General features: G+C 45.7%; 1 protein-coding gene across 2 annotated transcripts in view; it reads right to left on the bottom strand.

Moving 5' to 3' along the window:
* The window catches only part of ARHGAP19 (Rho GTPase activating protein 19), a 67,593-nt gene extending 64,724 nt beyond the window's left edge, over window positions 1-2,869 (bottom strand). For both annotated transcript variants that reach the window (XM_017502781.2, XM_017502782.2), the window contains exon 1: window positions 2,776-2,869. In XM_017502781.2, the coding sequence (XP_017358270.1) occupies window positions 2,776-2,831 (56 nt within the window). In that variant the 5' untranslated portion in view covers window positions 2,832-2,869. The remainder of the gene's footprint in view (window positions 1-2,775) is intronic.
* Between the last annotated feature and the right edge of the window lie 7,877 nt (window positions 2,870-10,746).

Raw genomic sequence — 10,746 nt, 5'->3', positions numbered from 1 at the left:
TTTTTAAAAATAAATATTTGATTAAAACAAGTTAAAGCATTTTTAATTTAATAATTATAAATTATTAAGTAATAAATTATCTTAATGGAGCAGTGTTAAAAATAAGGATGAGGAGGCTAGATGCGGTGGCTCACGCCTGTAATCCCAACACTTTGAAAGGCCGAGGCGGGTAGATCACCTGAGGTCAGGAGTTCGAGACCAGACTGACCAACATGGAGAAACCCCCGTCTCTACTAAAAATACAAAAATAGCTAGGTGTGGTGGCACATGCCTGTAATCCCTGCTACTCAGGAGGCTGAGGCAGGATAATTGCTTGAAACTGGGAGGTGGAGATTTCAGTAAGCCGAGATCACACCATTGCACTCCAGCCTGGGCAAGAAGAGCGAAACTCCATCTCAAAAAATAAAAATAAAAAAATAATAATGAGGAGGAGGAGGAAACAAAAAGCTGGACAGTTCTAAATGGTCCATATTCTGCATTCAATATTTAAATATGTATTCATCTGTGCCAGTCAGACAAAACAAGGGGCCACACATCAATAGAACGTTAGAAAGATTAATCTTTGCAGGGCAAGAAAGAATTTGTAAAGTATTTATCACCATGAGAAAATATTTCTCTTAGAAATAACAGACTATTATTCACTAATTATTGATCACCTACACAAAACTAAGCACTGTGAATATGTGATAAACACATATGTGTGTCCTGCTTTCAAAATGCCTTACAGAAATCCCAAACTTCTCTTTTTTGCTGTTTTTTGTTTGTTTGTTTTTTGTTTTTTTTGAAACGGAGTTTCGCTCTTGTTACCCAGGCTGGAATGCAATGGCGCGATCTCGGCTCACCGCAACCTCCGCCTCCTGGGTTCAGGCAATTCTCCTGCCTCAGCCTCCTGGGTAGCTGGGATTACAGGCATGCGCCACCATGCCCAGCTAATTTTCTGTATTTTTAGTACAGACGGGGTTTCACCATGTTGACCAGGATGGTCTCGATCTCCTGACCTCATGATCCACCCACCTCAGCCTCCCAAAGTGTTGGGATTACAGGCGTGAGCCACCGCGCCCAGCTTAATCCCAAACTTCTCTTTTACAACATGGAATTGATGAAATGGTTTCAGGTTCAGGTAAGATTGTGTAAATGCCTGCTGATCATGTAATTATCTAATATTCTCACTCAAAATTTAAATTCAACTGGCAATATAATATACTAGAAGGAAATTCAGGCCAGGTGCAGTGGCTCACACCTATAATCCCAGCACTTTGGTAGGCCAAGGCAGGAGGATCACTTATGCCAGGAACTCAAGATCACCCTGGGCAACATGGCAAGACCCCTGTTTGTATAGAAAAAACCACTAGCTGGGCATAGTGGCACATGCCTGAAGTCCCAACTACTCAGGAGGCTGAGAAGGGAGGATGGATTGAGCCTGGCAGACTGAGGCTGCAGGGACCTCTGATAGCGCCACTGCACTGCAGCCTGGGCAACAGAAAGAGACCCTGTGTTAGAAAAAAGGAAATTCAAACTCTTCCATATCATATATATATTTTTTTTAATTTATGAAACGGAGTCTTGATCTGTCACCCAGGCTGGAGTGCAATGGCACAATCTTGGCTCCCTGCAACCTCCACCTCAGCCTCCCGAGTAGCCGGGACTACAGGCGCCCACCATCACGCCTGCCTAATTTTCGCATTTTTAGTAGAGACAAGAGTTTCAACATGTTGGCCAGGCTGGTCTCAAACTCCCGACCTCAGGTCATCTGCCTGCTTTGGCCTCCCAAAGTGCTGGGATCACAGGCGTGAGCCACTACGCCCGGCCCCTATCATATTTTAAATAACACACTCAAGCACGCTCATCTAGGCTCGGGAAGAAGCCGGGTCATAAAGTCAGCTTCCCAAGATTCTTGGAATCTCCTATTCTGTACAAATGGAACCAAAAGACGCCAAACCGATGTATTTTACTGAGTTACGCTGAGGCAATGTAAATAAATTCAATCTATTGAAGTATACCGAAAAACAACATTGTAATCAATTAAGACAACTTAGGTCTCAAGGCTAAGGCAACACCGCCTCGAAACTCTTTCCTGGAAACACTAAATCTCCGTGTGGCTGTTTAGGAAAGACCCTATGGAAATAAAGTCATGATGTCCTGGACTACAGATCCCTCCCGCATCTGCTCCTTGGCTGTTCTGCTAGGAAGAAAAAACTCTATCGCGTAGAGTTGTCATTATCGATTTAGCTCAGTGCTAGCTTTAAATGGATTGTCTTATTCAATCTTGACACTTTGAAACAGGCATTCTCATTCCCCTTTACAGATGAAGAAACTGAAGCCGAGAGAGGTTTAAAAACTGGCCCAATGACTCAACACAGTTTCTAATTGACACTCAAATCCTTGCTCGGATCTGAACGCGCTAAGTGCCTTGGGGAATATATGAAGCGAAGTGTGTAACCGTGAAGAATTCGCTCAACAGCCCCGGACTTCCGTTTCCTCGCCATCCAGAGGAGTCTCGGCGCCAAGGCAATCTGTGCTGCCACCCCCAGCTTGCAGCCAGCACAGCTGGCGGAGCCCCCCCAGGACAACGGCAGGACGGAGCGGGGGACCTGGCTGGAGCCCAGCGCTGAGGCCCGACCCCAGCGCTGAGGCCCCCGGAGGCGCAACCGTGAGAAACGCCACGGGAGAAGGAAACAAAGCCCAAACCGTGCGCCACCGTGACCGAAGGCAAAGGCGGCAGGACGACCAGCTCAAGGCCGCGTTTCCCAGGAAACTGGACCAAACTCAACTCACCTCCGGCCGGATTCGCCGGCTGGCACCTCCCCTTCACTCAGTGCCTCAGTCGCCATCTTCGTCAGCAAACTTCTTACACCGCCCCCCCTTAGGTCCCGCCCCCCCGTCTTCGGATTGGCTAATGTGTTTTCACCTCTTCCGTGCGGTTGGATGACTCGACCGCCCCTCCTCAACCTGAACCGTTTAATATATTATTGGTCTATTCAAATAACTAACCATCATTGGTCGTTCCCAGCCCCGGCGGAAAAAAAGGGAGGGGCGGGGAAGACGACCCAGCCCCGAGGCCTGCCGGGAGTTGTAGTTTCTCATTTTGATTAACCCTTCCGATTCCATCGACTTTTAGGTTCAAGTCAGAAATCACCAGCCTACGTTCAAATTTTGTCCTGATATATAAATCTCAGAATTATAGAGCTGTCGACTGTAAAAGTGACTCATCACTTTCTAAAATACAACACTCTATACCTGTATCTTATCATCACACAATATACCCAGATAACAAACCTACCCATGTACCCCCAAATCTAAAATGAAAGTTGAAAATAAATAAATAATTTTCCTTATTTATTTATTTATTTGTATGTTTTGTAGAGACAGGGTTTCACCATGTTGCTCAGGCTGGTCTTGAACTCCTGAGCTCAAGCAATCCTCCCACCTCAGCCTCCCAAAGTGCTGGGATTACAGGCATGAGCCACAGCTCCCAGCTATTAATTAATTAATTAATTTAAGGCAAGACATTCTCTGTCTTAACCCAGAGAGAAATTCCTCAAGATCAGACAGGGAGTGGCAACCTAGAAGTACTTGCTTTTAAATGTGAAATATGTGCAGTAGAGTTTAGTGAAAGGAGTAGAAACCCTGTCTCTACTCAAAATACAAAACTTAGCAGTGCATGGTGATGCACGCCTGTAGTTCCAGCTACTCGGGAGGCTGAGGCAGAAGAATTGCTTGAAACCGAGAGGGAGAGGTTGCAACGAGCCAAGCCAGCTACTGCTGACGCAAGAGAATTGCTTGAGTCCAATTCTGTGCTGCAATTCACTATGCGTATGGGGTGTCTGCAGTAAGTGCGGCATCAACGTGGTGACCTCCCAGGAGTGGGGGCCACCAGAATGCCTAAGAAGTGATACAGCTTAGGTTGGAAGCAGAGTATATCAAAAACCCCACGCTGGCTAGGCATGGTGGCTCACAAGACCAGCCTGACCATGGTGAAACCCCATCTCTACTAAAAGTAGAAAAAAATTAGCCAGGCATGGTGGTAGACACCTGTAATCCCAGCTACTCAGGAGGCTGAGGCAGAGGCAGAGTTTGCAGTGACCTGAGATCATGCCACTGCACTCCAGCCTGGGCAACAGAGTGAGACCCAGTCTCAACAGAAACAGGAAAAAAAAAACAAAAAACCCTGTGATGATCATCAGTAATGGAATTGTGCCTATTAATAGCCACTGCATTCCAGCCTGGGCAACACAGTAAGACCCTGTCTCTAAAATAAATAAGGAAATAAAAGAATGCTAAACTCCCTTCTCTCCCTTCTCAGATAACACCTGGCTTATCTCCGTGGCTATGTGATAAGGACTACACATTACATCATGGTTACAGTTTAATCAATCACTCAAGAGAGAAAAGTGTTTCTCTTCAAAACCAACTGTTCTGCTGTGACTTCTGATTAAAAGCAAATATCATTTCTGATTCAAAGCAAATATCATTGCTGAGTGCTGTAAAAACACAAACTAGGCTGACGAGCCTGCACACCTTTGTTTCTACAAGGGTATCATGACTTCTCTGAAGTCATCCTTACTCTATCTAGGGACAGATTGTCAGCCTGGTGCTAAATGTGTTCAGCAGGAATTCAAGACAGTTCAGAAAGTCATCTCGTTTTCAACAGTCTAGTTGAACAAAAGGTCACAGAAAGGTGGCCCCAGCCCTCAAGCAGTTTACAATAGACTCAGGAAGACAAAATGAACACATACAAGTCACACACCACAGAAGATAGTTTAGAATTATGGGGCTTGGGTGGGGGCTAAATATCAAAGTGGGGAACAGACTCCTAGGAATTCGGAAGTTTGGAGAAGGGAAGAGGCCAGGACTGTCAGGAGGGTTTAGGAGCAAACCCATGGACTTGAGTCTGCCATGACTGTCACTACAAATCCATCTACCTACCCCACAATACTGCAAGCTTTGGGGGTAGAAGTGGTGTTCTAATCATCTTTGTTTTTCCAAGCTCTCGCCTCCATGGCAGGGAAACAGGGAGGGAGGAAAGCTGGGAAGGAAGATCTGCCGCTGACCCCACCTCTAACTTCACCCTTCAACAGTGCAAATGACTCAGCCCTCGATGCATCTTTCTGCTGTTTTATACTTTTGTATACTCTGCCCTCTGTTTAAATTAAAGCAACACTTTTTTTACTTTTTCTTTTTTTTTTTTTTTTTTGTTGAAGTCTTGCTCTGCTGCCCAGGCCGGAATCTCAGGTCACTGCACTACAACCTCTGCCTCTCAAGTTCAGGCGATTCTCCTGCCTCAGCCTCCTGACTAGCTGGGACTATGGGCACACACCACCACACCCAGCTAATTTTTGTATTTTTAGTAGAGACATGATTTTACCATGTTGGTCAGGCTGGTCTCGAACTCCTGACCTCAAGTGATCCATCCACCTCAGCCTTCCAATGTGCTGGAATTACAGGTGTCAGCCACCACGCTGGGCCTAAAGCAGGACATTTGGATACCCATATCAAAATACAAAAGCATCATGTGCACAACAAGCATTTCTGAGCCTTGTATCAGTTTCAAATCTTGTTAGGGATGGGGTGAGGGCACCTACTGATATCTCTAAAAAATGAAAATCTAGGCTGGGCGCAGTGGCTCACATCTATAATCCCAGGACTTTGGGAAGCTGAGGCAAGCAGATCACATGAGGTTGAGAGTTTGAGACAAGCCTGACCAACATGGAGAAACCCCATCTCTACTAAAAACACAAAATTAGCCGGGTGTGCTAGCACATGCCAGTAATCTCAGCTACTCAGGAGGCTGAGGCAGGAGAATCACTTGAGCCCGGGAGTCGGAGGTTGTGGTGAGCTGAGATCGCACCATTGCCCTCCATCCTGGGCAACAAGAGCTCTTCTTTTCATATTGTTTAATTACACAAGTAATACAGAAAGATATTTTTATTGTTTAAAAAAACTCAAATAATATGGATAAAAATTTACCTTTGTCTATATTCTATTTTTTTTTTTTTTTTGGGACGGAGTTTCGCTCTTGTTACCCAGGCTGGAGTGCAATGGCGCGATCTCGGCTCACCGCAACCTCCGCCTCCTGGGTTCAGGCAATCCTCCTGCCTCAGCCTCCTGAGTAGCTGGGATTACAGGCACGCGCCACCATGCCCAGCTGATTTTTTGTATTTTTAGTAGAGACGGGGTTTCACCATGTTGACCAGGATGGTCTCGATCTCTTGACCTCGTGATCCACCCGCCTCAGCCTCCCAAAGTGCTGGGATTACAGGCTTGAGCCACCGCGCCCGGCCTACCTTTGTCTATATTCTAGTCCGTCCTCTAAGAAACCACTATTTTCAGTTTTATACATGTCCTTCCAGATCTTTTTCTATATAATATATTAATTCAACAAAGATTTATTGAGTGTCTACTATATGCCAGGCACTGTTCTAGGCCTGGGATATAAGTATAAACAAAAAAAGGTTGGGTTTTTTTTTAGCATTTCACTATAATGGCAGCATGCATATCCATAGAGAAATACATAATTTTGGCCAGGTGCAGTGGCTCATGCCTGTAATCCAGCACTTTGGGAGGCCAAGGCAGGCAGATCACGTGAGGTCTGCCTGCTCCAGCAGCAGGAAACGAGCGTTGTCTTCGTTCAGGTGGCCTGAGCCCCAGCTGAAACCCCGGCTGGCCATGGTCGGGCCCCCAGGGGCAGCTCGCAGCCTCACGTCCCCGGGAAAGAAGGGCCCGGAGCTCAGCCGGCTCCTGGGAGCCCCACCGCTGGCTCGCCCATGACCGCCAGGCGCTCCCGCAGGCCGCGAGGCTCGGGTAGGTCGCTTCTGAGGCTCCAGCTCCCCACGTCCGCCCTGACTCCTAGTTTCAAATCCGCTTTGTCGCCGCCGTTCCCCGCCATTCCCCACGCTCTCCTCGGAGTTCTCCTTAAAAAAAAAAAAATCACGTTCAAGACCAACCTAGCCAACATGACAAAACCCCGTCTCTACTAAAAATACAAAAATTAGCTGGCATGGTGGCACACACATGTAATCCCACCTACTCAGGAAGCTGAAGCAGAGAGAATCACTTGACCCAGGAGGCGGAGGTTGCAGTGAGCCGAGATCGCGTCATTTCACTCCAGCCTGGGCAACAGAAAAAGGCTCCATCTCAAAAAAAAAAAAAAAAAAAAAAAGAAGACATACATAACTTTGTTTTAATTTTTAAATAAAGAATGATATACTTTACTGTCCTTACATATGTATTATGGATATTTTTCCACATCCATATCCAGAGTTCTGCCATTACTCTTTTGAACTGCTGCATGATACTCCACATTATAGATGTTTCTGTGTTTATTTAAACAATCCCCTCTAACTGAACATTTATGTGCATGTCAGGCAGAGTTGCAAGCACTGAAAACAGACTTGCCTAATAGAAAAAGAAACTAGATTTGTTGGAAGGAAACTAGGCTGAAGAACTGACAGGAAGAAAAGGGGCTAGAGAACAGGAAACCCAGCTGAGGTCACGCCACCCAGAGCTGTCCACTGCAGCAGGCTCCCCTCCACCGACTGCCCATTTATCCTGGGGGTTTGTCACCACCTGGAAAGACAGATCTTGAGTTCAGAACATCTGGCAAGCTGAGCCTAAGTCTCTCATGCCTCCACTGTCTGCTAGGAGGAGACCCTGGCCTCCCACGAGAATTCTCCCCGTGGAGAAACCCCCAAAGAGGGGAATAATGAAGGGACACATGTTTCCTACAAATCGTTCTCAATGTTTTGTTTCTCAGGTCTCTTTATGTGCACAACCACCTGTTTGTGCACTGGGGAAAACTTAATGCCTCATGGGTGAATCACCTGAGGTCAAGAGTTCAAGACCAGCCTGGCCAACATTGTGAAACCCCATCTCTACTAAAACTACAAAATATTAGCCATGAGGCGTGGTGGGCACCTATAATCCCAGCTACTTAAGGCAGGAGAATCATTTGAACCTAGGAGGCGGAGGTTCCAGTGAGTTGAGATCGTGCCATTGCACTCCAGCCTGGGCAACAACAGTGAACCTCTATCTCAAAAAAAAAAAAAAAAAAAAAGAGGAAGAGATACCTGAACTAGCACACTCAGCCCCCTTACCATGTAATGCCATCTTTGGACTCTCATCCTCTCAGGACTCTTCACAGTCTCCATCAGCAAGAAGTCTGTCAACCAGATGCAGCCCCTTGACCTTGAACTTCTCAGCCTCTATAATTGTAAGAAATAAATTTACTTTCTTTATAAATTACCCAGTTTCAGGTACTCTGTTATAAGCAACAGATAATGAAAAGACACTAGCCTAGGCCCCAGGTCAGAAGGCCACAGGGGCTAGTGTAAGTTTCAAAGCAGTAACACATATGTGATGGTCAAGAGCGGGCCAATACATTGTGATCCCACTGAGTTGGGTGTTATCTCCATGGTCATGTGAACTGATACATGGACAGATCCCTTTTTCCTCCACTGCAACCCATTCTCATGGAGCTTGTTTTGGTATGAAGATAAATTTTGCACATAAAGTCTCTATAGTGACTAGGAAGTAGGATGAAGGTCAGGAAAGGCACTAAGCTTCCCCTACCTTTCTGTCCTCTAGATATGGAGGCTTCAGAGTCAGCTTCAAAGATTCCCCATTCAAAATCAGAAAGTAAGGCCAGGTACTGTGGCCCACACCTGTAATCCCAGCACTTTGGGAGGCCGAGGCAGGTGGATCATTTGAGCTCAGGAGTTGAGGACCAGCCTAAGCAACTTGGTGAACCCTGTCTCTACGAAAAATACTATTTTTTTTTTTTTGAGTCAGAGTCTCGCTCTGTCACCCAGGGTGGAGTGCAATGGCACGATCTTGTCTTACTGCAACCTGCGTTCCACCTCCTGGGTTCAAGCGATTCTCGTGCCTCAGCCTCCCAAATACCTGGAATTAGAGGCACACAGCACCACACCCAGCTAATTTTTTGTGTTTTTAGTAGAGACAGGGTTTCGACATGTTGCCTAGGCTGGTCTGGAACTCCTGAGCTCAGGCAATCCCTGAGCTAGGGTCTCCCAAAGTGCTAGGATTACAGGCATGAATCGCCAGGCCAGCCTCATTTTTGTAATATTAATGGCGGTGGGATTTCACCATGTTGGCCAGGGTGGTCTCAAACTCCTGACTCAGGTGATCTGCCCACTTTAGCCTCCTAAAGTGCTGGAATTACAGGAGTGAGTCACCACATTCAGCCAAAAAAATACAAAAATTAGCTGGGTGCTGTGGTTTGTGCTTGTAGTCCCAGCTACTCTCAAGTCTGAGGCAGGAGAATCTCTTGAGCCCCGGAGGCAGAGCCTACAGTGAGCTGAAATGGCACCACTGCACTCCAGCCTGGGCGACAGGAGTGAGAACCTGTCTTTAAAAAATATATATATATATATATATATATATATATATATATATATATACACACACACATATATACATACACATATATATCAGAAAGTAAAGGAAATTGTCCTTTAGCCTCTCAGACTTACACATCTCCATCCAAGGATCTACAGTTGTTCCCAGCCATAGGACTTATCTTTTTTCAGAGTTATCGAAAGAGACAGCTGCTTTTGTTCATTCATTTACACTTTAGTGTAAATTAAATATAAAACTACCTCTTCTGAAATATGTGAATTTATTTATTTATTTATTTTGAGATGGAGTCTCACTCTGCCGCCCAGGCTGGAGTGCAGTAACACAATCGTGGCTCACTGCAACATCCACCTCCTGACCTCAAGGGATCCTCCTGCCTCAGCCTCCTGAGTAGCTGGGATTATAGACGCCTGCCACAATGCCTGGCTAATTTTTATATTTTTGGTAGAGATGGGGTTTCACCATGTTGGTCAGGCTCAAACTCCTGACCTCAGGTGATCCACCCGCCTCAACCTCTCAAAGTGTTAGGATTACAGGCATGAGCTACGATGCCTGGCCTGGAGTAAGGACCACTTCCAATTGTGAAAGAAAATGCTTGTTGCCCAGTTAACATAATTCCACATAATCATTTAGATTAGAAAACCTAAACAACTTCTGGAGAACTCAAGAATTGTGTCCCAGGCTGCCGTTTTACATTTGCTGCATTTCTAGGTGTGTTTATATGATTGCTTGAGTAGTGTTGTCTTCTCCCACTGGAGTGTAGCTTCATGACTTAAGAATCTTTTTTAAGGCTAGTTGAGTGACATATTTGGCTTTGCTTAGCCAATTATTTGTTGAATGAATAAAGGAACAAATGAGTCAAATCAAAGATTTAATAGAGACAATGAGGTTATTTAGGCCTTTTTTTGGTAGAGATGGGGTTTCACCATGGGAAAAACACATCCTGCCTATATCGGACAGGATTTTGTTTTGATGCACACAGCATCTCTGTAGGTGCTCTCTGCTTCCCTATCCTCAATCCATATATTTTGGGTGGCACTGATCCCATTTCTGGCTAATGGGTGGGCAAGTGACACAGGCCTGGCAAATCAGAGGAACCTAACCTCTAGATTCATGGATCTGACAGTCTAGACCAGCCCAAGTCACTATAGAAGGAGGTATGTGATAAGGGCTCACTTGGAGGAACCAAAGGGAGTAGGAGGAAGGAGAGTGGGAGGAGCCACTGACTCCTGGTGAGAGTAGAGACAGCTGGGTGGAGGAGGTTTGTAGCTGGACTAAGATTTAGATGAATGGAATTGGGGGAGGACATTACACAAAGAGCAGGACCAAACATGGGGAGATAGGAACATGTGAGATGCTTTTTTTTTTTTTTTT

The sequence above is a fragment of the Cebus imitator genome, unplaced genomic scaffold, assembly GCF_001604975.1.
Source record: "Cebus imitator isolate Cc_AM_T3 unplaced genomic scaffold, Cebus_imitator-1.0 Scaffold299, whole genome shotgun sequence".
In the NCBI taxonomy this organism is placed as follows: Eukaryota; Metazoa; Chordata; class Mammalia; order Primates; family Cebidae; genus Cebus; species Cebus imitator.
Note: the sequence above shows the minus strand (reverse complement) of the source record. Positions and strands in the feature narration are given on the sequence as shown.